The sequence below is a fragment of the Penicillium cinerascens genome (assembly GCF_028974065.1).
Source record: "Penicillium cinerascens strain IBT 15544 chromosome Unknown scaffold_4_segment0_segment0, whole genome shotgun sequence".
Classification (NCBI taxonomy): Eukaryota; Fungi; Ascomycota; class Eurotiomycetes; order Eurotiales; family Aspergillaceae; genus Penicillium; species Penicillium cinerascens.
This window is the reverse complement of record NW_026695297.1, coordinates 1,883,614-1,909,671: the sequence shown is the minus strand read 5'-3', so window position 1 is coordinate 1,909,671 and position 26,058 is coordinate 1,883,614. Positions and strand designations below refer to the sequence as shown.

Genomic DNA, 26,058 nt, shown 5'->3' with positions numbered 1-26,058 from the left:
AGTCTATAGGTACCACTGCACCCTCCTACCGCCATTTTCACCACCTTGTATGCGACATGCTCTGGGATAAGTATCACTGCAGGTGAAGCTGAGGTTTGCAATTTTATATCGGGCCATATACTAATAAGAGACATAGGGTACCATCGCCTATGGGCTCACCGAGCCTATTCCGCGAAGACCTTCCTGAAGGATCGTCCTCGCGATCACCGCAGGACAAGCCTCTATCAGAACCTGGGGCAGGGACCACAGAGCACACCATCGCTATACTGTACCGACAGAGAGCCATACTCTGCTTATAAAAGTATCTTCTCTTCCCATTATGGATGGGCCGTGACCAGACGGAGACCAGAGCATACAGGCCGAGTGGACTTGCAAGATCTCTTGAACGATCCTACAGTTATGTGGCAGCGTAAACACTACGGAACACTGCTCGTTCTGACCGTTTATATTTTCCCACGCTGTTCTGCGGATTCATCTATGATGACTTCCCGGAGGATTCATATGGGCCAGTTGCATCCGGGTATTCTTGATCCAACAAGAGACGTATTGCGTCAACTCTCTTGCTCATTGGGTTGGAGATCAGCCTTTTGCAAGCCGGCATTCACCGAGGAATTTCTGGTTTGTTGTGCTTATCACTTAGGGAGAAGATATCATAACTTCCACCATGAGGCCCCGGTTGACTATCCCAATGGAATCAGGTGGTTTCAATGGGACCCAACGAAGTGGGTCATCTGGCTCTGTGAGAAGATGGGTCTTGCTACGGACTTGAAGCGGTTTCTGGTGAATAAGATTCAAAAGGGTCAATTCCAGAAAATTCAACGACGATTGGAACTCCAGCGTCAGAGGATTTCTTGGGGTATTCCGGTTGATGAACTTCCGGTGTTGAGCTTGGAAAAGTTCACAGTACGTGTTAAGAATGGTCGGCGCTTGCTCATTAATGGTGTTGTTGTTCATGACGTTGAGGAATTTGTGGGTCACCATCCTGGTAGAGAGCCGGACTTGCTGGAGCATATTGGTAAGGATGCTACCAAGTTGTTTCATGGTGATGGAATCCATGCTCATTCGAATGCGGCTGTGGATTTACTCTCGATCATGCGGTTCGCGAGGATAGTAGATGCGAATCATGGAAAATCTAGCTCACATCTAAAATCTTTTGATGCAGGTTCGAGAGGGGGGTCGACGTAAGGCTTAATGGGACATGCTTGTCACGATAACCTACCAAGGATTCATATAACAAATGGGGCATAAAATACATATATCTTGGATACTTCCTAAGTCCTAGATACTAAACCCAGGGCTATAACCGGGTAGCACAATTCAACTAAATTCAAATCCAAAGACACGGGCCATCAATACCGTCTTCATATCCAATTCTGGAGTCACGCCAGGTTCTTTTCATGCTTAAACCCATAGAAAGCAAAACGCCGAGCGCCGCGCAAATGAAGCATAACAAGACAGGAAGCTCAGAAATGAAGTATATATCTTTCATTACTCCTCAAATTTCCGCTTGACACCGTTCCCGTTCGTTGACGACATACCGCGCGGCTTGCCCTCGCCGGATCCCATAGCCTGGCGCTTCTTCCAGGCATTTTTGATAGCGGGAGCAATGCGGATAAGGTCATCTTCTGTAACGCGATCCTCGATACTCTCGAGAACCTTCTCGACGGTAGAGATGTGGTTCGCGTCCATTTTGTCATCACGGAGACGGTGGTAGCGCCAGTGGCCTTGTTCGTCTTTGGAACATTCAACGATGGAATCATCGAGCGGGACTCGCAGAGCTTTGAGACTCTCCCATTCTGCCGGGGTGATGTGCATCTCGCCGAAATGGCGATACTCGCCTGCATTAAGCATAACGAATAAATGGCAGATAGGGATGGCGTCGTAGTCTGGATAAGGCGCGGAGATGCCCTCTGCCTCATCATCTGTGTCAGGCTCCAGGACGGGGAACTCAAGGCGCATGCGGAAGTCGACTGTGTTCTCAGACGGAGGCTTCCATTTGAGAATGTGTTCGTCTGTGCCGATGCGGTAGGGCGTGCTGCGGCAGGTGAAGATAAGGCCGTCATTTCCGTGGATCTTTTTTACTTTGGGGATAATCTCGCGGAACATCATCTCGATGCCGTAACTGAACTGCGTTGACTTGTCCTCGACAACGAAGGGTCGGTGCGCCTTTTCTTCAGGGAACTTGCGATACATCGCCCTGTATGGCTCTAGCACCTTCACTTTGAAATAGGCGAGTCGCTTGTCGAGTGTACGGTGCATCAGGCTCTGTCCGTCTAGCACTAGACAGTCGAAGACAAGGAACTTAAGCTGCTGCGTGCCGTCCGGGTAGGTGTCGTTGACCAGCTCGCCGTCCACCAAGGTATCGACGTGGAACGATTGGAACGTGTCGTCATCGGGCAGAGGGAAATGCAGCCCCGGTACGAAGCGATATTCGTTCTTCCGATCGATCAAGTAGTGAATTTCGGGGTTTTCGGACTCCGGGTCCCCGCGCGCAAAGTACATCAGGCACCGGATACCGTCCGTCTTCTCGCACACATAGTAGTCCTCCTTTTGCAGCTCGGTCAGATGTTTCGAGGAGAAGCTGACTGGTTGTGCGCCGGGAAAATTGAGATTGTTGCGGCCGAGGAGGGCAGCTACTTCGCGACGGAACTGGTCTGCTAGGTCGTACTCGGCTTTGATGCCTATAGCGTCGAGGTCGGGAACGGAGTGACTCATTGCGGGAGATTGAAGAAGAATACTTGGAGAGGGCCGTGGGGATATCGTGAACTGGTATCTAGAAATCGGAGACTGCCTCGAGGGGCGCTGGGAGAATCAGGGTGGGAGCAGGACTGGACTTGGAGAGGTCGACGCGAATTGAAGGCGAAGGCGAAGGGCGCATGCCCACGCAATGGTCTATAAGCTGTCTTCAGCTCTAAGGTAATTTCAAAGTGAGAAGAGCTCGACTGAGCAGTTAGATCAGGCTTGCGACATGGTTGAGGGTCTCAGAGACAACGATCGGCGGAGTCGAGAGATAGATGTGCTGCTGCCTGACTGCCTGACTGCCTGACTGCCTTGACACCTGATATTATTATCACGTGACATGCCAGTTGCCCCAGGTACTTGAGGCGGTTGACTATACCTTGGAACCATGGAAGTTGAGTATATTGAGCCAACCCTTAGAGTACACACTGAGCTACATAACTACAGGAAGAAAATACACGGACGAAATTCCATTGCAAAATAGACATTGAGTGAAACATATCACCAGCCGGGGTATCATATCATCACCGAAAGAAAACAGAACCAGCCTGTTCCAAGCCCTTCTCATAAAAATCAGGACAAGCAAAAGTGTATGCATCGGGTCCTGCGCCCTCAAACTCCAGCAACGGCATCCAGTGCACCTTAAAGAAGATCCAAGCGAAGAGAAGCGAGGCACCAAGCTCCCGAAAAGAGTCGTTAAATCGTCATCAATTGCAAGCAGCTCACGAGGCCACTGCCACGGGTGTTTTGCGTGTGCCGTGTACTGGGGTTTTCCTGGACCCGTCGACATCCCCGGAGTCTGTGCCTGGGAGCATTGGGGATGAGGATGCGTCCACGTTGGGATCGAAGGCTTGAAAGATACTCCCTCCGAACAGAGGTTGGCTGTCTTCTGTTGAGAAGAGCCCGCCGCCTGCTCGTCCGCCCATGGCGTGTAGCATCTGTTCCTTGATCCGTACGTAGCGGTACTTGGATTTGGAGGTGATCAGGGTGTGTTCGGCCAAAGGCTTTGGGTTGGAGCGCGCGATAGCAGCCATGACTGTGTCACGCTCTTCATCTGAATCGACTGGGCCGCTGACTTCAATATCCTCTTGCAGCGGTGCATTGGCATCGATAGCAGCCTCTGTAGGAAAAGGTTAGCAGCGTGTCCGCAGTGAATGATCTCGGGGAAAATCGTACTTTGCTGACGAGCCTGGTTCTTCTTTTGGTACTGTTGGAGCAGCATATCATAGGGTAGAGACCGGCCAGGCACCGCACGCTTAGCACCCATGGAATGACTCTTGCAAGTCAAAGAGCGAGCACATTGGGCACCATTGGGCAATGTAACGCCGCACTGCTTCTCAACATCCACAGGACCCTTAGCTTTGGTTGACTTGGCCTTGGGCTCATCCTTCTTTTTCTTTTTCTTAGGCTCCTTGTCGTCCTCGTCGGCCTTGCGCTTCTTGCCCTTCTTGTTGTCCTCGGTAGCCTTGACAGCGCTCTTCTTTGCGCTCTTCTGGCCCGTCATCACGTCATCACCGATATCCGCCTTTTCGCGAACGTCGTCGTCGTCGCCAGCTTTCGCTCGATTGGCTGCGTCGCGTGCCTCCTTCTTCTTGCGCGCTTTCTCTTGCTTCGCCTTCAGACAGCCGCGGATGTGCTCCGGCGCAGTGGATTTCAGCACAGGTCGCTTGCAATGCTTACAGATGACGGTTTCCAGCAGGTCCTCCTGGTGCGGTTTACCAGTTGGAAACGACGCGGCGATCTTGTCATCCAGCTTCGGCAGAGGTGAGGAAGTGGGCGAAGTATCGAGGACACCGTCCTTGGAATCTGTCAACAGATAAAAGGTAAGTACCGCCCGAGTGAAATAATGCCATTGGCAGGAACATACCATCCGCCTTCTTCTTCGCCGACACCTTGGACGTCTTCTTAACCTTCATCTTCCCCGGCTTAGTATCCTTATCAGTAAATTTGTAGCCCGATGCACCGACCAGGCTACCCGATCCTGTTACGCGACCGAAAAATCAGCTTTTTGTCCAGTGTAGGCCTCTCGTCCGCCGGTGTTACATCCCAGCACGGTTTCTTGTGTCGCGCTCGAGGAATCGGGTGGCGCTTACCTCGACCGGAGTTGCCGTTCGTCGCCATGGTGAGCGCAAGGTGGAGAGGCCCTGAGACTGAGATACGCTCACTGGCACTATCAATAGGGATTTGATCGCGCCAAAGTGGATCAGATAGGGTGTGTTCACATTGGACTCCGAAATCGACGTCGGGCTGGGGCTCCGCATTTGGATAGGGTCACGTGCGCCCCGGTTCACTGTAAGCAACACAACAACGGACAACATCTTTAAATTGTACAAAGGTTTACAGTGGAATTCACATAGAAGGTATGTTTTGCTTATAAGCACGAATCGGGATTCTATTTAATTTGCAAAATTTAAAAAAAAATGTGGCAGCGCACTATTATGCATCGAGATATTGAACAAGCTAGCGCTCAAAACGGTGTAGTATGGTACAAGATATTCACTTTTCAAGCTTCGCAAAGCATAACGAGCTATTCGTCCCTCCAAATCCGAAACTATTCGTCAAGGCAACATTGATCTGCCGCTTTTGCGCATGATGTGGCGCATAATTGCAGTCGAAGCCATCCGCCAAGCGATTCAAATTAATAGTAGGCGGCATAACACCCTGATAAGGTCTGTCAGTATATCAAATCCCCTTGTAACTCACGAAACCACTCACATTTTGGATAGCAAGAATACTAAAAACAGCCTCCACGGCGCCGGCACCGCCGAGAAGGTGTCCGACAGCACCCTTGGTGCTGCTCACGTTGACATCTGCTGCCTTCTGCTTGCCATCCGGGCCTAAAAGGAGGGACTTGATAGCGGCATTTTCAGCCGAATCGCCAACAATAGTTGAAGTTGCATGTGCGTTGACATAGTCGACGGCTGAAGGGGGCAACTGGGCTTGTTTCAGCGCCTTTTTCATTGCCATATAGGCACCCTCGCCGTTTTCTTTGGGGGCTGTCATGTGGTGTGCATCGCTGGAGCAGCCGTATCCCCTGAGCTCAGCGTAGATGTTTGCGCCTCTAGCGCGAGCATGCTCCAATTCCTGCATCTCATGCGTTAGTACTTCGAGCAAGATTGCAAAGTAGTTGAGCGGGTACCTCGAGAATGATTACTGCCGCACCTTCACCGACGACGAACCCGCGGCGGTCAGCATCAAATGGCCGCGACGCCTTCTCTGGGCTATCGTTGAAGTCGGTGGCAAGACTGCGGGCTCGAGCAAAGCCGCCGATAGCCAGTGGGTGGATACAAGATTCAGCGCCGCCGGCAACCATCACATCGGCGTCACCACATGCAATGAAGCGGGCTGCATCGCCGATGGAGTGGGCGCCAGTCGTGCAAGCAGTCGTTGCTGCGTGGTTCGGTCCCTGAACGAGTGAGCCATGGTCAATCTTCGCGATGCAAGAAACATACCATGAATCCATATTTCATAGAGATGTGGCCAGCGCCCAGGTTGATGAGCAACTTGGGTACAAACAGCGGGTTCACTTTTTTGTAGCCCTATTCGAATATTTAGCATTTGCAATGCCATAATGATAGATGCATCACGTACGCCTTTCTCATACGCGACAACAGTGTCATAGATCTCCTCAAAGTTCCCGATCCCAGAGCCGAGACAGACACCCTATACATGTCAGTAACATTTCGACAGCAAAGTAATCAGATATAATACCGTAGCTTCCCTCTGCTCAAAAGGCTCAGGCTTCCATCCCGCATCCCCCAAAGCCTCTTCCGTTGCAGCCATCGCATATTGCGCAAACGTAGCCATCTTGCGCCCCTCCTACAACCCCACATCAGTGCACATCCAACGACCATACTTCCCACAGTGAGTGACTTACCCCACGACTCAGCCACTCCGAAGCCATCCAGCCACCCTCATCCCTACTCCCCTTCGGCACGACAGCCGCAATCTGACACGGTTGGTCCTTGAACCTCGCATCGCGATGATTCACATTAATAATGCCGCAATGACCCTCCAACAAGCGGCTCCAAGTGCGACGAATACCTGCGCATCACACCAGAAACAGTTAGTCCCTCCCTTGCCGAGTATAGTACAGCAGCTTTCTCATGGCCCTTCTGTTTTGAGCGAAGCTCGGTGTTGTTCCCCGGTAGATATGCCGTCATTGGCTGTTAAGACTTTCCCCATTCGGTGGCGGATGTGGGGACGCCGCCGCAAGTTTTTTCTGCGCGTCGAGCTCCCATGCCGAAGTCCGGGGTGAGGATCTTATGGTGGGTAACGGATCGAGTGCGAGTCTTGCACTGGCATCGGGGTGTTGAGGGCATATATCCGACCAGGGGCATAGAAGAGGAATAACAGGGGGTAACAACTCACCAACACCCAGCGGCGTAACCGCGCCTAAACCCGTCACGACGACACGACGCATGGCATAGCTTCAATAAGGCAGTAGATAAAAGGTAGTAGAAAGAGTATAAAGGAATGTAAAAAGAAAGGGTCCAAGAAGGGAAGGTCTGCACGACTTAGGACCACGGATGGCTCGGGCGGAGGTTTGGCGGGGCCGAATCTGCTCGTCTTTCCCTTTACATGCATTGATAAGATAGTGCTGATTAGGAAGTCCAGCGGAGAAGAAAATGGCCATATATATTCCCTGGTTCTACCTATTCTCTTCTCTTTGCTATACACATTCAAACCTTGAGTCATGCCCGCCTGGAAGTCTCTCGTGAGCCTGCTGGCGCTCGCCGGCAGCGCGGCATCCTGTGCTCACCACGGCGACGCCGAAGTCGTCCCCGAGCATGAGCGCGAGGAGCTGCTGAAGAAGTGGGATCAGGAGGTACGCTCCAATGCATTCTTAACCCGTCGAATACACTCTAATGAATCTAGTGGTCCTTCACCGGCATCGCCAGCTTCGCCCACCTCAAGCCCGTCAAGTGTCTCATCGAGCCCACTGAGAACTATGACATCGCCGTGATCGGCGCACCCTTCGACACAGCCGTCAGCTACAGACCCGGCGCCCGCTTCGGTCCGCGCGCCATCCGCGCCGCGTCCGCTCGCCAAATGGCAGGAACAAGTTACAACACCCGCGCGGGAATCAACCCATACAAGTCCTGGGCCAAGATCACCGACTGCGGCGACATCCCCATCACGCCCTTCGACAACGGGCTGGCCGAGCGCCAGATGTACGAAGCCTTCCTGGAGCTCGGCTCCCGCAAGACGGTGAACAAGGCGCCCAAGGGCGAGAATACCATCGGCTCTGGACACCCCAAGCTTGTTACTCTCGGTGGCGACCACAGCGTTGCGCTGCCTGCGCTGCGTGCTCTGCATAAGATTTACCAGAAGCCGATTACGGTGCTGCACTTCGATGCGCATCTCGATACGTGGAACCCCGTGCGCTACTCCGCGTATTGGCAGAGCGAGCAGACCCAGTTTAACCACGGCAGTTTCTTCCACAAGGCTAGTCGGGAGGGACTGATCTGTAACGCTACCTCTGCGCATGCGGGTCTGCGCACGAGACTTACCGGTGTTGATGCGGGAGATTATACGAACCCCGGACCTGAGCAGGGCTTTATTCGGATCCATGCTGATGATATCGATGATCTTGGTCCGATGGGTGTGGTTGATACTATTATCCAGCGTACTGGTCTTGATCCCGAGCAGCCTGTTTATCTTTCTGTTGATATCGATGTGTTGGATCCTTCGACTGCGCCCGGTACTGGCACGCCTGAGCCGGGTGGTTGGACTACGCGTGAGTTCATTCGCATTCTGCGTGGACTTGAGAAGTTGAATCTTGTTGGCGCGGATATTGTGGAGGTTAGCCCTGCTTATGATAACAAGGGTGAGACTACTGCTCTGGCCGCGGCGCAGGTTGCATTTGAGATTATTACTAGCATGGTTAAGGCTGGTGTTGATGAGGATCTTGGCGGGTGGTACGGTCACCTTATGGACAGTGCTGTTGTTGGTGAGGCTGAGGCTGAGGCTGAGGACAAGGTTGCCAAGGATGAACTCTAAGCTTGAGGCTTGAGGCTTGATGCTTGGAGATTGTAGTATATACGAGACACACGATTGTAGAGAAGAGAATGAATGAAATGCCATATGACACAAAAATTGCTTCATGATTTAAGTAGCGATCCCAACACCCGAATTACAGGCGCGTTCGAGGTGATATAAAAATTAACTGATCCAAGGCCCTTGCTGATTATCGATTATCAAAGTCCAGGTCCAGTCCAGCAGCTCATTATGATCCCGTCTACGATGAAAACGAGATGGTCATAGAACATGTGAATTGAAGACCTCTGTCTGCAGCGTTCTAAGGTTCATGGTCTTGCACTCGGATAAAGCTGCACGAGAAGAGAGAGAGACCGGCAAAGAAAACAGAAATGCTTAGAAGGAAGAAATCCGTGAAGATGGCAATAATACGCATGCAAAGATAGAGTTGGGTCTCAGGGAACGGGTACAGCAAACTCGAGAGATCCGAAGGTGCGAGGCCGAGAATGAGAAGAGAAAGGGGAGAGAAACAACGGCAATCAATGGCCAGTCAAAAACACGACGCCCTGACGTCCAACGCCGAGAGAGACGAGAGAAAGGTTGAAAGCAGGGAACGGAGGGAATACGAAGAGGGGATTCGGGTGGCGGGTTGTCAGGCATGTCGGAGACAGGAGGGGTGGAGAAGGGTCGAAACTCGCGGTCGCTGTCGTGAAGGAGAGAATTCGGGGATCGGACATCGGGGGTATGGGGATGGAGGGGAGCAAAAATGGTCGAGAATTCGCAGTTCGGGTGGGCGACAGATGGGCGCAGCAGGACGAAGCCAAAAAAGAATAGAAAGAGAAGAGGAGGGGCAGGAGAAGCAAACCAGTCGGAAAAGCTGAAACTGGGATATTGCGCAGACCGAGGGAGAGTGATCGAGCACACGAGGCAAATCGAGCCGTTAGAAACGCGAAGTTGGTCGAAACGATTCAGATAGCAACGCTAGCTCATAACAAAGATCCCGCTTTCACCGCTGCATATGAATATCCCAGTAAGCCGGTCGGCCAGATAGTTTGCCCTCCCAAAACAGCACAAAGCAAAACAGGTTCATTCCGTCGTATCTGTCGGACATTTCGTGTCAACCAGAAAATCCCACGGGGATCCACCGCGCAAAAGGAAACCCACCTGTAAAAATGTCCAGAAAAAAAGGTTTACAGCAAGCGACAGCGACTGGACTTCTTCTTAGGCGCCGGCTCGAGGGCGGCGACAATGGCCTGTGCAAGGCGAGTTAGCGGTGTAGAAAAGGAGACGGAGTCGCAACCCCCTCTCAGAGCGCCCGCTAAAAGCGCAAAAAATGGGACATCTCATACCTCGTCAAAGACATCCTTCAGCTTGTACTGTGTCAGAGCAGAGCACTCGACGTACTTGACGGCACCGAGCTCCTTGGCCATGCGGTCACCGTCTTCCTTGCGGATGGGCTGCATCTTCTGGCGGGACAGCTTCTCACGGACGTTGGGGTCATCGCGCAAATCGGTTTGGGTGCCGACAATAAGGCAGGGGACACCGGGGCAGTGGTGGTGCACTTCGGGGAACCATTTTTCGCGGACGTTCTCGAACGAGGCGGGTGAGGTGACGGAAAAGCAGACCAAGAAGACGTCGGTCTGGGGGTACGACAGCGGGCGCAGGCGATCGTAATCTTCCTGACCGGCGGTATCGAAGAGGCCAAGGGTATAGGGTTCATCACCGATCCTGTGAAAACAAAGTTAGAGGCGATTTGCTTTGTGGGTGTGGATTTTGGGGGAGGCTCTTTTCAGACTCGAGGTTTGCGGGCGTGAGGGGAAAGGAATCGGCGTCACTTACATCACAGTCACCGCGTAGTTGTCAAAGACGGTGGGCACATATTCCGAAGGGAACTTGTTGGTTGTATAGGAGATGAGCAGGCAGGTCTTTCCTACAGCACCGTCCCCCACCACGACACACCTAGAAGATCGGGGTTAGTCCCAGAGAGGGGGGGCTCGGCAAGGAGAGGGAAAGGCGCGTACTTGATAGTAGCAACAACCATTCTGAGCAGCAGCAGAAATGAGGATGAATCGAGATGGAGGGAGTTGAGAGGGAGAGGGGGGGCGGGAAAGAAAGTTGTGAGTGTGGGAGAACAAAAAGGGAGGCAGAGCTGTGGTCTGGATTGAATGGGGCAACCCGCAGAGTATGGAGTCTAGACGGCCGCTTGTTAGTCTCGTCGGATACGGAGCACGGGCTATTATTATTTTTTACTCCTGGCTTTTGTATGTCCACACGCTAACTCATTGATTTGATTGATTTCATCGTGTTTAACTCCAGAATAAATTCACAGCACATATCTCCGTGACAAGCTCAAAGTCCACGGCAAGGCGCATCAAAGAAGGCCTCGATGTGAACAGCGTCGGCTAAGCGCTGTGATCCACAAATTGGACTGACAGTTGCTGGATATTCATATTTGGGAACCTTCATAACTCACACGTCGCACCATTAAGTAAATTTCCATTCAAGTACGGACTACGAACTACGGATTACCTAGCTGTACCGTGAATACAAATAGCATAAAACATAAAACACCGCGATCGCCTCAAAAGGCACCGTACCTTTCATGACCCAGCTATAGCTAATCGCCAACGCCGCGGAATGACCCATAAGCAGCCCTCGACTCCAACGGCTTGCCCCCTTTTCGCACCCCTATATGCACGATTTCCCCTCAGCCGATCTCTAAAAAAGCCACACCCCGACCCTTCCCCCTTCATCCCGTAACGAGCGGGTCAAGCCAAGGACCACTCTCGCCTGCCCCTTGTTTCATCCCCTCACAAGCGCGACCCTTCTATCTTTCCCCGATGTTACCCATACGAGCTACCTCAGTAGCCTAAAACCAAGAATCCAAGGTCCATCCGCGCCAGATTGCGCCCCCAATTCTTGGCACGTGCTGAACCTAGGATTACCCGAAAGGTGAGGCTTGCTATTTCTGCATAAGATATGCAGGTACATGCGCAGATTACCTATCGCCCCGAGCTGTTCGCTTGTCCTGGGGGCGGAGCTTAGATGGGGCGGGGGCCTCGGGCCATTTCAGGGGCCACAGGGTCTGCAGCTCGTACAGTGTAGGCTTGTGCTCGGGTACTGCAGGGGTATGGGGCTGGGCTTGGATAGTTCGGTTGCTAGTCATCATGAAATGTGGGTGTTCGCGTGATGAGATGGTACTTTGGACACCGACTGTCCAGGTGAGAACGAGCCGTGGGCGAGTGGATGTATCAAAGCCGCCTCGAGTCAAGATCATCGCCTTGAATCTAGGACCCGGCCTTGGCAACTACGATTGCTAAGATTCATTGAAATGGCGATAGGGGAGAATAACCATCCAATGGATCCAACAAGGACGCTGATATCTGGGGATATATATTACAAGCTATGATGGTTGAAAGAAAGTCGGCCTTTGGATCAGTATTTGGCTATTTTTCCGTCAGAGCTATCTGCCAGGAACCGATGGACTGCAGCACGCCGCGTTGCAATAATAATTCAATACGAAGTTTATAAATGGACCCAGTCGGGTTTTATCCCAGAAGGATGTCAAATGTCAGCTGGGTAGGCGTGCCTACATTCGATAACATCCCAAACACGTCCCCGAACACCCAATCTCTAAAGTGAATCCGAATTTCATTGCCGTCTGTCTATAGGGCCGCAAGCTCGAATCATTCTACATATTTCAACGCCAAATGCAGAGGGGGTGTCAACCAGACCCCATCAAATAGATGTGAAGATCGAGCTATTTCATGGACAGGGATATGGTACGAATGAAGAAATCAGAACGCCTGGAATTTTGGAATGCAACGCAAAATGTGACATATAATCGGTTCGTACAGTCGTTACTTTCATGCGCATGGGTGTCCTAGATTCGCTTGTGGTGGGTGTTGGAGTCGGGGTCTTCCAGGGGAGGAGGTGTTGGTTCTTCGGAACTGTCGTCGTGACACCCGGGAATCATCTTTTTTCTTGTTAGTTTTATGTAGAAGGGGGTTAGATGCATGGGATTGTGCTCACCTTGTCGAGTTTGTAGTCTACCATTGCGAGACTGAGTGGGATGAGTGGTAAGGTCACGATGATGGCGAGTATCAGGAGCCTGTTCATGGTCTCCTGGTAGGCGCGGTTGATGGCCGTGCGAGTCGGGGAGCCGAACTCGTAAGACAGGGCTTTGGTAAGCTTGCCGAAGATCTCGCCGGCTTCAGACTTGGTTTCTTCCGGTAGATACTGGAGCAGCTTCTTCGGGATCTGGTGGGACCATACAGCTCCGGAGATGGCTGCGCCGACGGCGCCACCCATTTCCATGGAGGTCAGGAACATCGCGGTGGCGGCGGCCACTTCCTGGTGGCTTGCGGAGGCTTGCACACCCAATTGGACCGGAACGTTGAGCAGGCCACCACCACAGCCGATTATGACCTGAGTGCCTAGCACTTGCAGGTGAGAGGCGCCTTCGCCACGGTATAAAAGCATCAGAGCCAGACCGGTCATGTAGATAACACAGCCGATTGTCACGAAAATTCGGTAGCGGCGGGTATATTTAATCAGAAGGGAGACGCTGAATGCGGCGATGGTGGATGTAAATGCGAAGGTTTGAGTGACGCGGCCGGCGGTGGCTACGTCGTATCCCTGGACGACCTGCAGGTAGGAGTAAAGGTAGGGTTGGACGGAGAAGTAGAACGCCACTAAAGGCAGTTAGTATCGACGATCAGTCCGAAGGGATCGGAAAACATACTAAAATACCAGAATGCCAATGCACACCCCGCGAGAGCAGTTCGTTGCTTGAGGAGATGCAATGAGAGCAAGGGCTTGGGGGCCAGTTTCTTCGAAGATTCCCAGAATGGCAAGATGCACAGACATAGAACACCAAGAATGATCATCGCAATGATACTCTTGTTTTTCCAACCACCGTTGGCGTTGGCCGCCAGGGTCAACGGCACCAAGAGCAAAGTGACAGCGGCAGAGAGCAGTGTCAAACCGCCGACATCAAGATCGTACCAGGTCCGTTTAACAAAGCCAACGAAGTTAGTTTTTCTCCGCCTATGCCTGGACTCCTTGATCAAATGCAGTCTTCGAGCCTTGCGCTGGTTGAAAAGTAGAGTGAGCGCCAGAGGCAGGAAAGCCGCGGGCAAGATGATCGCCCACATGCCATAACCCCATCGCCATGAAGATGCTTTGAGCACCGCCCCTGCAATAGTCGGCCCGATCCAGACAGTAACCAAGAACGGGAACTCGGGCAGCAATGCCAAGAATGCACGGTTTAACAGGTCACTGCTGTCGGCGATGAACACCTGCTGGAGGATCTGCAAGCCGGTCGAGCCGGCTGAATAAAAGATTTGGGCAGAGGCGTAAGTTTGCACATTGGTGGAAGCTGCCATTTGCACATATCCCAGGGCGTAGATCAAAATGCTGAGACAAAAGGCTTCAAAACGACCAAAAACATCAGCGACCTTGGCCATGGGCGGTTTGATAACAGCTGCGATAGTATTAGCGGGGTACACTCTATTGGCCTGGCGCCATGACAGGTGGCCCTTACCATTGACTACATTCTGGACGACGAGGACCGTCGAGATCAACGAGTGTTTGCTGAAGGCACTAGTAGCATATGCCGACAAGGACATCACTGTCTGGCCTTCTAGAGACGTGCAGAATGCCATGAGGAATATACTTTGCGCCAAATTAGCGGGGTGTGATTATTAAGGGACAGGGACGCTGCAAGGCACACGAACCCGACGTAGGCGACAATTAAGGATCGAGCTGTCCATGTCATATTAATGGCCTCGATTTTAAGAACACCTTCCTGCGTCTCGTCGGGAGTCGAAACGCCGCTAGGCTCGCCGTGCGTGTCATAGTCCTCCGCCAACAATTGGTCCCTCTCGGCGTCCATGTTGTCGTGCTCGATTGTACCGTACGACGGGCCAGAGCGGGAGTCGATAAGAGGCATCTCCGCAACAGAAGGGATCAGAGAGCACACCGAGGAAGTATAACACGGAGGATGGATAGAGTGTCCATACGTCGGGAGAGACTCAGACAGGTAGGAAATCACAGGAGGAGCGGCGATCGCGATCCGGATAGAAGGGGAAAACGACGGACAAATGAGTCGTCAACAGAAAACAAAAAAATAATTCATGCAACATCAGCGTGACAAGCGGCGGGCGTATCACATAAAAGGGGATGGAATTCTGCTTGATTCAACACCGCTTGGGCACCTTTCCAAGAGGGGAGAGGGTCCCTTGGGCCGACTGAGCCAGTCAGGTTGACCGCGCGACAAGAAAAAGCAAGAAGATACGTCAGCAAATCTGCGGGACGATCAGGGGAAATGAAAAAGAAGAAGAAGAAAAGAAGGGGCGCAGAAAGGTGAGGAAGAAAGGAAGAAAAATCCGAGGCAAGCGCGGTAATCGAGAATCCAGCATGAAAATGGCTATGCTATAAGTAGCAGGATCGCGGCCAGGCAGCGCAAGGGTAGATCCGTCGGTGGGGGGCCACTTTGGCCACTATGACCACTACTGTATGGAGAGGAGAGTACGCGGCTCCAGGTGGAAAAAGAAAAAATGCCGAGTCGGAAAGTCAGGCGATACCGGCATGAAGAGCGAACCGAGCCTGATCGTCGGTCGCACTTATGCACGTCGATGGGGGGATTATTGCGGGTAGAGACGAGTTGCAAGGCGCGATTTGGGGACTGCGGGCCTCAACATTCCGGCTGGCTGCACCTAGACTAGTTCAGCTGGAAGAGAAGACAAGTGCAAGAATCAGGTTCCTCACCTGAGCAGTCAAAAGTCAGAGTCGGAAAGTGGAGACAAAGCTGTCAGGCACGGACGCGGACAGGGGATCCTAAGGACAGATACGGAAGGCCGGGCCTCGCGTCAAGAAGTGGCCTGACACGTAATCCGGATTCTCCTGGCCAAACAATCAGATATGATTGATCGATAAGATACTGGGAAGAGCCTTGTTTGGTGGGTTGGGTCGCTGAATCGTCATCCTTGGTCTTTGTCGGTGGGGCGTCCATTGATTGTTTCACCCGATGCCCGAGTGGTAAATACCCTATAGTCCGAGTGGTATGCCTCGTAACGGCCACCGGGAGAGAGACGGACAGGCGACTACCCCGGTAGTTACCTAGCTATGACACCATCTAGAATACTGCAATTCCGTTCCCCGCCATGCTGTCCGCGTGTTACGGCGCAAAGTCCGAGTTCGAGGGCACGTGGGACTTGAATTTGCAAATCGGGCATTTGCTCGGTGGACCTGGGTTTACACTTCTTCCAGAGGTGTACTGTAGATGCTAGGACTGTGGCGCGTACTCTGGGGCTGGAGTACAGTACTGCAGCTGAGCTGACCCCATGTACGACTAGGGTCAGTTGATCTCCACAGTGCGGGCGATCACCTTGTGCGGCCCGGGATCGTCTCGACCTGCAGGTCAACCAAGACGGGGCCTGGCTCTGGCTCTGGCTCGTGCCTGTGGCATGACACTATCACGGGTGAACACGACTCAGTCTATGTATACACCAAGGTTGGTCCATGTCCGATTCATGTTCACTATCGACCTTGTAATGGGCGGGAATACCCATTCCCATCCATTCCATCATAAATAACATGTTTCGCCCATCTACTTACTTCATTTCAAGTCTATAATCAAGTGTCCAAAGTTGACCTTCAGCTCCCCGCCTTCCGTAGCCGGCCGAGCCGCATACACACCAACCCAGCACTCCTGCACGTTCTCCTGGAAAATCCAGGTGACCTCGCGGATTGGGGACTTCTGCACGCCCTCGACCAGATAAATCCACAGACTATCATCCGCCTCTCTGACCATCTCCAGGGTCGCAGCTCCGCCGCCAGAAGGCACGGGAAGCAAGCTCCAGTCCGCCCAGTTGTCTTTGGCGACGGCGCTGAGGTGCGGCTTCCCATGGGTGAGCTCAATGCCGGCCTTCACCCACTTGTGGCTGCCGTCCTTTTTGTGAAGAACGATTACCAGACCACCTTGGTCGTACTTGTGCTTCCACTGGGCGTTGAAGGCGACGCGCACCCGCTTGAAGGATTGCAGTGGGACGGGCTGGTACAAGATGGGGGCCGTGAAGCTTTGGGTGTCTGGGGGCTTGGACCAGATGTCTGTTGAAGGGTGTGCTTTTATCGAGAATTCTGCTGGAAGGATCTCGCCGCCGGGTACGTCTTCTTTGGAGTTGACGAAGATGAAGTGAGACATGATGAGAGGGTGTGGTGGCTGACGTTGGAGATGGAGATGATTCCTATGTATAAATCGAGGGTCACACAACGGCACGGTAAGTCCGTACCCAGATAACTTTGGGATTAAGAGGATGAGAAAGTCACAGACAGTTCCTCGGGAGAATTTGAGAAGAAGAACCGCGCCGAGTCCAAAGTTCTGCAGGCCCAAAGGTGTTACATGATACGCCTACGTCACCAACCCCGGAAACTTTAGGATGACTCTTCGAGCTTCCCCGCTGAGGGGCAGAGCTATCTGGTCTTTGACAGGCAGCGGGGACATACTGTATATATATTGCTTTTGCTTATTATACCTACTCTGTGAGGTAGTTCAATCATACTAACCGTTATAGGGGTAGGGTAGTGAAGGGTAGGGCAAACTATACTAACCGCCGAGAACATACACTCGAATCTGCCTTTCATAGCATAATAAGTCGTCGCTGTAGCAATTGTCGTCAAGAAGGCGGGCGCCATCCATGGTCGCCGCGGCGATGGCTATCACAGGCAAATGTGCGCAAGCTACTCGCATACGCACATGTCGCCCACCCCAGAATTCTTCATGACTTCACAAGCCCTCCGCTTTTGCCTTGTCCCCGAGTTGACCTTTTTCATCGGACAGCCTTTAGCAAAACCAATACTCCCTCTTATTCTATGTGACTTTTTTACGTTTTGATTGATGACACATTTTCCACCACTTGATCAATACCGCTCAATTAATGCTGGCATATACATGATCGTGACTGGTCACGTGATCATTGATGACATAAGATTTACTGTGTCAGACAGAAGGCAGACGGGTTAGGGGATCACCGTTGAAATTGAGCAGGTGGATGATGGCTGCATCTACCCAATCTCCCATCCAAACCATCGCGCAGGTAAACGCCACCTTGGGTATGGGCTGAAAGAGCTCCCATTCCAACCTGCATCTCCGCCATGTCGTCCCGCCTGCTACACCCGGACGAGTACGAACTTCGCTCGCGCTCGTCAGTCGACTCCGACGGCACCTTCGACCTCGACGAAGCCGATTTCGAATCACAAATCCCTCCCGCCTCTAGGTTCGGCGCGCGCAGATCCTGGTTGCCCCGGATCTTCCAGAATTTCTCAGGATACCGTCGTTTGAAGACCAATTCCAGACCGATACTGACGAGCTCGTCACGCTCGACGTGTTTCCGCCGCTTTGTCTTTCGTCGGAGATGTTGCTATCTTCATGTCGTTTTTGGAATTGTCTTCGCCCTTGCCTTCTTGACTTCGATCTTTCGATCGTCCTATACTCGCCCGCCGGCGCACTACGCGACACTACGGACATCTGTGCTTGAGAAGAGCTATGCTGGGAGGGGAAATCCGCGCAATGAGAAAGTGTTTATAGCGGCGAGTCTATACGATCGTGGTGGCGAGCTCGCCGGGGGTCAATGGGGCCTGCAACTCCTGCAGTTGATTGACTTATTAGGGGATCAAAACGTTTTTGTGAGCATCTATGAGAATGACAGTGGGGAGAAAGGACAAAACGCTCTGCGAGAGTTAGAGCAGCAGATCCCGTCCCCCAAGGCGATTGTGTTTGAGGAGCATCTTGACATCAAGACATTGCCGTCCGTGACGATCCCGGGTGGAGATAAACGTGTGAAACGCATTGAGTATCTCGCTCAAGTCCGAAACAAGGCACTGAAGTCTCTTGAAGAGCACCCGGACGTTCGGTACGACAAGCTGCTCTACTTAAATGACGTCCTTTTCGACCCACTGGACGCAGTGCAGTTACTCTTCTCAACACACGCCAACGAGGACGGCGTGTCTCAATACCGCGCCGCATGTGCGGTTGACTTTGACAACCCCTTCAAATTCTACGACACCTATGCAACGCGTGATCTGCAAGGATACAGCATGGGTCTTCCGTTCTTCCCTTGGTTCTCCACAGCCGGCAACGGGGACAGTCGCCGAGATGTTCTCGCCGGGAGTGATGCTGTGAGGGTGCGTAGTTGTTGGGGTGGTATGGTGGCCTTCGATGCCAAGTACTTCCAGACTCCACCACCCACTAGTACTACTCCTGTTCGCTTCCGATCTGCACCAGATCTCTTCTGGGAAGCTTCTGAGTGCTGCTTGATTCATGCCGACATTCAGGACCCGCAGACCAACGTGGACGACATCACCGACACCGGGATCTATATGAACCCATATGTTCGAGTTGCATATGACCGCCGTACATTGTCATGGTTGGGAGTCACTCGTCGTTTTGAGAAGCTTTACTCCTTCCTCCACAACCTTGGTAACCATCTCGTCGGTCTGCCATGGCATAACCCTCGACGCACAGAGGGCCCTGGGCAAAATGTGCAGGAAACGGTCTGGGTACCTGATGCCAACCAAAACGGCGGTGGCTCCTTCCAAACCGTGAATCGAATCGCTGGAAATGATGGCTATTGTGGTCGTCGGGGCCTTCAAGTTATTGTTGAAGACCGCCAGCCTGGTCAGAAGGGCTGGGAAAAGATTCCCGTTCCCGGTGCCTGACCTTGATATCATCGTGGATCTAATTTTGTATATAGGATTTCTCATTTAATGTGATTGCCTTTATGATAACTTCTGTTATTGATGCATAGGATGCCTTTTCTGGTAGGCTGCGGTCTGCCGCACGTACTTGAAAGAGCCGAGAAGCAGGCTGCCATGTTGGTGTCTTTGGTAGTTTGCGATGAAGATTAGGTTACGGTTTAACTACGTGCATCACCAAGACCATCGCAAAGACCCGCTTAAAACGATGAGTCGTGTGCACGCCTGCGCGACTCATCACTCGAGTCATTCCCCCGATTTCATCCTTTCTTCACATCCTCTCCGTCCCCTCCGCTTCCCTGCGTCCTCCGTCTCTACCCGAACGTCTCATGAATACATTTGCTTCATGATACTGGCCACTGCCATGGACCACTCTTTCGGTTCCCTCACGGGTTGGTTGACCATCAACCCTGATTATCCTGATGCCTTCGTTCTGGCAAGTTTTACTTTTCATTTCGTCTTTTCCTTCACCTTCTGTCACTTCCTTCGTCCCATCATGGTTCTCCTTGCTGGTTCCAGCACTGGCTGGCTTCCTATCAGCCAGGAACGTCTTAAGGAGCTCGTTGATGCGCAGGAAGCCGTTCACTCGGTCATTTCTGACTACCTCCCCAAGAAAGGAAAGTCTCTCGAAGAGAGCATCCATGCACTCCCTGGCCTTGTTCCTTTCCGTCCCAACCCTGACAGGAAGCCTCTGGCGGACTACCAATTTGTGAATGTGAGTGCAAGTCCTGATCCTGTTTGTTCGTCCAAACATGCATATTGCCCCGTCACAAGGATTCATGATCCCCTCTGTTGCTCATCCTCCACCACGCACTGCCCTTGATGGAAGCATGTACTCACCCTTTTGTCCAGGAACACTCTATGCCCAATGGAGATCATCGTCGAAGCCAGTCTTCCTCTTCTGATAGATCCGAATCTGGAATCAACCCCGAGGCTTTGGCTTTCGCTCCGGGAGGGGGTCTCATTGTTCGCGGAGTCCGTACTCCTCAGGAATTTATGGCCTCGCTGCGTGCCATCCAAGCTCGCAGTGGCGTGCGCATCACTGTCCCTCCCCGGCGTATCATCTTCGGAAATCTGCCCAACGCCACCACGATTACGGACGTCCTCTGCCTGGTCTACGGCGGAGCCGTGGAGCGTGCTTGGAGCGTTGTGGACGGAGAAGTCATCGTCCAGTTTTGCGACGACGTTGCTTGCCGTCGTTACTACGAAGCCAACTCCAATGGCATCACTGTGTTCGGCGACCACGTCATTGTCATCGAGCGACCCGATGATACCGATCAGCTCACTGCTGCCCAGCGGGAGCGCATTCATCAAGGAATCACTCGCGTGATCCGTATCACTGGTATCGCCAACGACTCCTTCAGTAGACTCTGCGACCTCGCGAAGGGTTACGAGATCGACCACATCCACCTGGTTGAGTGTGACAAGGTACGCCAAACTCCCTTTTCTTCTGAAATGAAAGTCACTGATGAGTAATTGAAGCCCGGTATGATTTACGTCTTCTTCCGCAATCTCGCTCATGCGTGGGATTTCAAGGCGGGCATCGAGGAAGACACTGCCTCCTGGGGTGACTGTGTGGTCGATTATCTTCCCGACCCGTGAGTCCTCACTTCCACTCCCTAGTTTTCCATTCATCAAGAATTTACTGATTAAATTTGATGAGTAGCTGCCGGGTCGCTACCGGCTTCCACGCGAACGCCATTCGTACCCGCTTCTCCGCTGCCGCCGTCGTCGCCGACGACGTCTAAAGCGCCTAACGACAACCCACCCGGACTACGCGGGGCCTGAAAAGGGTTCGTTTGACGGCTTTGGGGTTCGAGGCACACGGTTGTGGACAAGTTTTCCTGATTCGCACTTTCGTTTGATTTTTACAGCAATTCTGCTGTTGCTTACATTAATTCAGATCGATTTGAAGCTATCATTAGGAAAGGTTTTAGGTCTGCCTCGGTACATCTACCTAGACTTACGTAGTCAATTGAATCTGAATCATGCTTCCATCCCAGTGAAAAAGACAAGTCGTAGATACTCTTAACTGTAAGACGGTGCTGTACAGATTACTCCGGCCGAGACACATGTATATTGAACTAGTTATCTCCACTCACTCTCTTCCTCTCCTCCCTGAAAATATGTCATTACTAGCCACCGTAACAATCCACCACGATACTAAGAACAAGCTTTGCTATTAACACTTCCCCTCGTCAGCACAAAAACACCGACCCTTTCCCCAGAGTCAGCACTCCGATGGGCAGTTCATCGCGAACACGATCGATCGAATAATTTCCCGACTCCTCGGTGTACGGAAACAAGGGGCGCCGCACCACAAATGAGCAGCCGCGTACATACTTCGGCCGAGGTGAGTGGCGCCCCTCTTACCTATTCGGTCATTAGCGCGTATTTTTTTGACTTTTAGTGCCTCAACGCGTGCATGGTGTGCTTGACAGCATCGTCTAAGCCCTAGACGGACTGTGCATGATGGGTCGGGGTCCGGAGCAGTGTTTGAATAGGATTAGGGTATTTTTTTCCTTTCTGGTTCGGCTCACTAGGCTCGGCGGGCTTACCTTGGTAGAGAAGTAATAGTGTGAGTTTGGGATACCCAAGTCTTAGCTTGGCAAGGGGTAAGTCAATATCGGAGTATCGTTGATCGTCGAAGCCAACTCCAATTGCACTTTAAAGCTGACCGAATCCAAACCAAAATACCACTACAACGTCAATGCGAATGCAAATGCAAATGCAAGTCCAAAATGCAACGCTGAAGCCCCCCAAGCAACGCCTCAAACCCAGAAGCTAGCTTCAAACCCAGAAGCTAGACTCAAACCCAGAAGCTAGACTCGCACGATACCAGGCCGCTAAGATCCGGACAAGTCTCGCAAAATCCACAAACTCCGAACCTCGATCCCCGAACAAAAGTACCGCCACTCGTGGCCCCCAAAATTAAAATCAAATCACAATCACCAATAAGGCCAACGTAATTCTCCCCGGCTAGCGACAACCTAACACGTCTCCCCCGTTGAGGCTGAGACAACGCATCCCCCTTTCCCCCTTCTAAGATCGATCGGAGATCAAACAGAGCCCCATGGCACTGACACTAGTAGAAACTTGCGCGCTTCGCCAGTGGATGATGTAGGCTTCCTGAGGAAGGAACAGGATGAACGACCTTCCTAAAACACGGCTCGGTTCGGTGCGATCCTGGCTTACTAGTGCACGACGAGTCATGTCGTGCGCGAGGCTGCGCGTGCATGGTAACGCCGTTGAGACAATGTGATTTTATCTTCCCCTGTCTGGGTAGTAATATGACTCAAATTCAGAGTTTTTCTCCACCAATTGCGCGAATCCTGTTTCCCTCGAGGTAGGCAGAATTGCGTTAGCGATGGTCGCCTAACAGCCGCCGGACGGAGGCACCAGGCACCCCCGAGTGGGCTGTTGGTGGGGTGTTGTTATGGATTACAGTGGATCTGGTTCTTGTCGGCTAGGGAGATCAGCGCCGTGAGGAATTTCCCATGGTGAATATTGGTCCGTTGGGTGAAGTTGATCCCCCGTGCATTTTGTTTTTGGTTCACGGAGGGCCGAGGTTGGGTGTACAGTCTGCTCGTCGTTAGTGTGTGATTAGCTTTTTGAGTGGTGAGGCGAAGGCGACCCTGAGCGAGACGTGATTTGGCTTTCATGGCTTAACATCGGTTAATCGTTTTAAATTAGATTCTACGCCTGGTCCCTCAGTAGCTCCAACGTGCCTGTTTGGCTCTCTCCGTCCAGTCAAGCAGGAAATATTCCCCAAGGCTTGGTCACCCCAAAGGCAATTTTAAGTTCTTACCTAGATTTGTAAGACATCAATTGAACGAGGTGAACACTCCAGATCCGCGACATTGCTGTCATATAGTTTGTAGATATTCGTAGGAAGAGGGCACTCCAAGAGCCCCAAACAATTAAAGCAGATAGCCTTCCAAACCAAACGCAAAAAGAACTCCTAGAGGTATCTTGAAAACGGAAAAAGCCTCCCCAAAACAAAAAAAAAAAAAAAAAAAGTCAAGTCAAGTCTGTCTTTGTTGATGCTCTCTCTGCATCTTCAACGCTGTCTCTCGACTCTCCCTCATCCACGGATACCAAACATTAGCCCACTCAATAACACCAAACTTGGGCGCCCCCGAATCATGCCCCAAACTCGCGCCGTCTCTCAGAAACTCCCCATCCCTCATCCTCCTCTGCTCCCGTAGCGTAGGGCACTTCTTCTCTTTAATAAAGCGATAAAACTTGCACTGAATACCCTGGAACCCGCGTCTCTGCCGCGAGGGGAAATGGCGATTAAAGCTCTCCCGCACCTCCTTCCACTCCTGGCACAGGTCAACGCGGTGGTACCAGATAAAGTACATCTCCTCTTCCTCGTACTTTGGGCGCGGGGGCCGCCGGCGGTCGGCGTTTGTCGACGAAGACGAGGAGACAGAGTCATAGCGCTCGCGCGGCTGGTACGGGTCTGGGCTTGAGGGGGCTGAGCCCGATGGTCGGTAGGATAGGAACATGTGATGGTGTTGGGTGCTTGTGGTTGAGTTACTGGAGGTGTGGGTGGTTGCAGTTGAGGTTGCGCCGGGGCTTGTGTCGTGGTAGCCTTGATAGCGCCAGTAGCCCGGTGAGGGTGGATAGGCTTGGTAGCTGGGCGTTGTCTGGCATGGGGAGATGGGGTTGTAATCTCGTTCCACCGAGTCGGCGGGTGGGTTGAGCAGGGAGTCGATTTTCATCCGGCTTTGCCGTGATGAGGGAAGACTTGCGTATGTTTCTGTGCGGGTGTCCATTTTTGGTGCGTTTGGTTGCTTCCTCTGTATGTGTTGTATGGATGTATGGATGTATGGACGGGGTTTGCTTTATAGATCGACAATGAGCTGGTGAACCCAGATCCCGCACTTCAAGTACGGGGTATAGATCAAACAGCTTCAAACTCCACAATGCAAGAGCTATGGAATTGTCTGAAACTCGAGTCCGACTCAAAAGTTGGGAGCTTAGAGTGTGAAGATTGTGTGAGATTGTGTGAGATAGAGTAGGTGGAGGGGGGTACCAAAGTATATGCGACACCCCAAGGTAAGGAAAGAAAGCGGTTTATAGATCGAAGCAAGAATTCTAAAATGACGGAAGATCATCTGGAGCAGCCGGGCTTAAATGAGAAAAATAGGAAAATCCATTGCGAAAATAGTCGCAGGCGCAGGCCAACGGCGCTGTTGGGTGCAGTGTATCAATGTACGGGTCGGGCCTAATTGTCTGCCCCATTGGCCCCCCTGTATAGTTGTACCGCGGATACACACAAGCGTTCTTGGGCCTAATGGGGGAGTGGATTCGGAGAGGGGGCCATTCGATGTGGGTAGTTCCACCCCCGACTCGGAAAAAAAAAACGAAAAAAAAAAAAAAAAAAAAAAACCTCCTACGGAACCGATGAACGCGTTCTGGACATTAGGATTCTTCTCATTCGCCACTGAGTAAATTGATATCGCAACCTCTTTGAGTTGCTGCTGGTGGCAATCCTTGGTTCCATAGCTGGGCAGAGCAGGACGGTCTTTGGATCGGGTAATTTCTAATCCCTCGATCGGTCATTTTACAACGTTTGTTAAAGAGACGCGGCAATTTTCACCTGCTGGTGGCAGGGCGCAAATGGCACAATCTTTCAGCAGATCTTTTTTTTTTATTTCTTTTGGTAATTTATTTTCTATAGCACGCGGGGAACAGCACCAGACTCCCCAAAAATACATAAATGACAAATTGTGGGGCCGCGCATTACATGAGACTCGATTCGCCATCGTATACGAGGGCCCATCAGCGTCTAGCAGTAGCATCGTCTAGCAGAATTAGATTGGACCTGCAAATCCCCAGCACGGCCCAAAACAAGAAGAGATAATCATGCAGAATCAGTAGGATGTTCACCCTCGCGAGCAATCTCTGTCCTGACCCAATGTTTCACCCGTCCACACTAGACATTTTTTAAAACCAAAAAGGCTCATGTGAGCATGACGAGTGGGTTTAGACACTCTAATCTAAAACCATGAAGGACGGTCTTTTCACTTTCTCCGGGGTTTTCCCTGCAGGTAGTGAAAGAGTGGCAGCCTCGCACGTCCTCGACCTGGAGACCAAAAAATAATTAATAATAATAATAATAATAAATAAATAAAATAAAAATCAGGACAAAACAAGAAGGACAAAACCAACAGACAAGCGCGGCGTCTATTGGAAGATTCCTAGTCACCTGCTGCGACGCACGCCGTGGTCCCGGGACCTACCCACGAATAAGACGGACGAGCTAATGCGGGCTCAATTTGGGCACAGTCAAGTGGAACCTCGTTGCGTTTGCCAACGCACCTGCAGGAGAGAATCAATATCCCGGCTAGGTAGCAGTCGAGGGTTTGAAGGGGTTCAGAAATAACAAATATGACAGAGACGAAAATGGCGCTCGGCGGTGGAGAAGTCGAAAGCCCCTAGATATCGTGAACCACGGTTCCGCCGCGGGGGTCTAGTTCTATCGGAACAGGGCGACATTTCCGTGCACAATCAATCCAAATTGAGAGCCGAGTTGGCTCTCCCCACAGTGTCACGATCAGGTCAAAGCTCCAGATC

At 51.9% G+C, this 26,058-nt stretch overlaps 11 protein-coding genes across 11 annotated transcripts; 3 read left to right on the top strand and 8 right to left on the bottom strand.

Moving 5' to 3' along the window:
• Positions 1-636: 636 nt before the first annotated feature.
• Positions 637-1,062, bottom strand: N7498_008698 (uncharacterized protein; the record flags this gene model as incomplete). Its single annotated transcript, XM_058455760.1, has 1 exon — positions 637-1,062. The coding sequence occupies one exon, from the start codon at positions 1,060-1,062 to the stop codon at positions 637-639; it is 426 nt and encodes a 141-aa protein (XP_058305748.1).
• Positions 1,063-1,488: 426 nt separating this feature from the next.
• On the bottom strand, positions 1,489-2,715 carry N7498_008697 (mRNA guanylyltransferase; the record flags this gene model as incomplete). The annotated part of the gene is made up of 1 exon (XM_058455759.1): positions 1,489-2,715. One exon carries the CDS (start codon positions 2,713-2,715, stop codon positions 1,489-1,491), a length of 1,227 nt encoding a protein of 408 aa, XP_058305747.1.
• A 746-nt stretch (positions 2,716-3,461) lies between these two features.
• On the bottom strand, positions 3,462-4,860 carry N7498_008696 (deubiquitination module subunit SGF73; the record flags this gene model as incomplete). Its single annotated transcript, XM_058455758.1, has 4 exons — positions 3,462-3,859; positions 3,916-4,545; positions 4,607-4,720; positions 4,833-4,860. 4 exons carry the CDS (start codon positions 4,858-4,860, stop codon positions 3,462-3,464), a joined length of 1,170 nt encoding a protein of 389 aa, XP_058305746.1.
• A 375-nt stretch (positions 4,861-5,235) lies between these two features.
• Positions 5,236-7,162, bottom strand: N7498_008695 (putative beta-ketoacyl synthase (Cem1); the record flags this gene model as incomplete). The annotated part of the gene is made up of 8 exons (XM_058455757.1): positions 5,236-5,400; positions 5,455-5,823; positions 5,879-6,145; positions 6,192-6,278; positions 6,331-6,402; positions 6,451-6,558; positions 6,617-6,783; positions 7,111-7,162. The coding sequence occupies 8 exons, from the start codon at positions 7,160-7,162 to the stop codon at positions 5,236-5,238; spliced, it is 1,287 nt and encodes a 428-aa protein (XP_058305745.1).
• Positions 7,163-7,435: 273 nt separating this feature from the next.
• On the top strand, positions 7,436-8,742 carry N7498_008694 (agmatinase; the record flags this gene model as incomplete). Its single annotated transcript, XM_058455756.1, has 2 exons — positions 7,436-7,567; positions 7,618-8,742. 2 exons carry the CDS (start codon positions 7,436-7,438, stop codon positions 8,740-8,742), a joined length of 1,257 nt encoding a protein of 418 aa, XP_058305744.1.
• A 1,166-nt stretch (positions 8,743-9,908) lies between these two features.
• Positions 9,909-10,759, bottom strand: cdc42 (Rho family GTPase CDC42; the record flags this gene model as incomplete). The annotated part of the gene is made up of 4 exons (XM_058455755.1): positions 9,909-9,971; positions 10,068-10,446; positions 10,558-10,677; positions 10,740-10,759. The coding sequence occupies 4 exons, from the start codon at positions 10,757-10,759 to the stop codon at positions 9,909-9,911; spliced, it is 582 nt and encodes a 193-aa protein (XP_058305743.1).
• A 1,842-nt stretch (positions 10,760-12,601) lies between these two features.
• mirC (siderochrome-iron transporter MirC) lies at positions 12,602-14,671 on the bottom strand (the record flags this gene model as incomplete). The annotated part of the gene is made up of 5 exons (XM_058455754.1): positions 12,602-12,694; positions 12,751-13,412; positions 13,463-14,203; positions 14,264-14,394; positions 14,457-14,671. The coding sequence occupies 5 exons, from the start codon at positions 14,669-14,671 to the stop codon at positions 12,602-12,604; spliced, it is 1,842 nt and encodes a 613-aa protein (XP_058305742.1).
• Positions 14,672-16,339: 1,668 nt separating this feature from the next.
• Positions 16,340-16,924, bottom strand: N7498_008691 (uncharacterized protein; the record flags this gene model as incomplete). Its single annotated transcript, XM_058455753.1, has 1 exon — positions 16,340-16,924. One exon carries the CDS (start codon positions 16,922-16,924, stop codon positions 16,340-16,342), a length of 585 nt encoding a protein of 194 aa, XP_058305741.1.
• Positions 16,925-17,874: 950 nt separating this feature from the next.
• Positions 17,875-19,437, top strand: N7498_008690 (glycosyltransferase family 69 protein; the record flags this gene model as incomplete). The annotated part of the gene is made up of 1 exon (XM_058455752.1): positions 17,875-19,437. One exon carries the CDS (start codon positions 17,875-17,877, stop codon positions 19,435-19,437), a length of 1,563 nt encoding a protein of 520 aa, XP_058305740.1.
• A 532-nt stretch (positions 19,438-19,969) lies between these two features.
• Positions 19,970-21,221, top strand: N7498_008689 (uncharacterized protein; the record flags this gene model as incomplete). The annotated part of the gene is made up of 4 exons (XM_058455751.1): positions 19,970-20,188; positions 20,326-20,901; positions 20,956-21,071; positions 21,140-21,221. 4 exons carry the CDS (start codon positions 19,970-19,972, stop codon positions 21,219-21,221), a joined length of 993 nt encoding a protein of 330 aa, XP_058305739.1.
• A 2,277-nt stretch (positions 21,222-23,498) lies between these two features.
• Positions 23,499-24,254, bottom strand: N7498_008688 (uncharacterized protein; the record flags this gene model as incomplete). The annotated part of the gene is made up of 1 exon (XM_058455750.1): positions 23,499-24,254. The coding sequence occupies one exon, from the start codon at positions 24,252-24,254 to the stop codon at positions 23,499-23,501; it is 756 nt and encodes a 251-aa protein (XP_058305738.1).
• Positions 24,255-26,058: the final 1,804 nt, after the last annotated feature.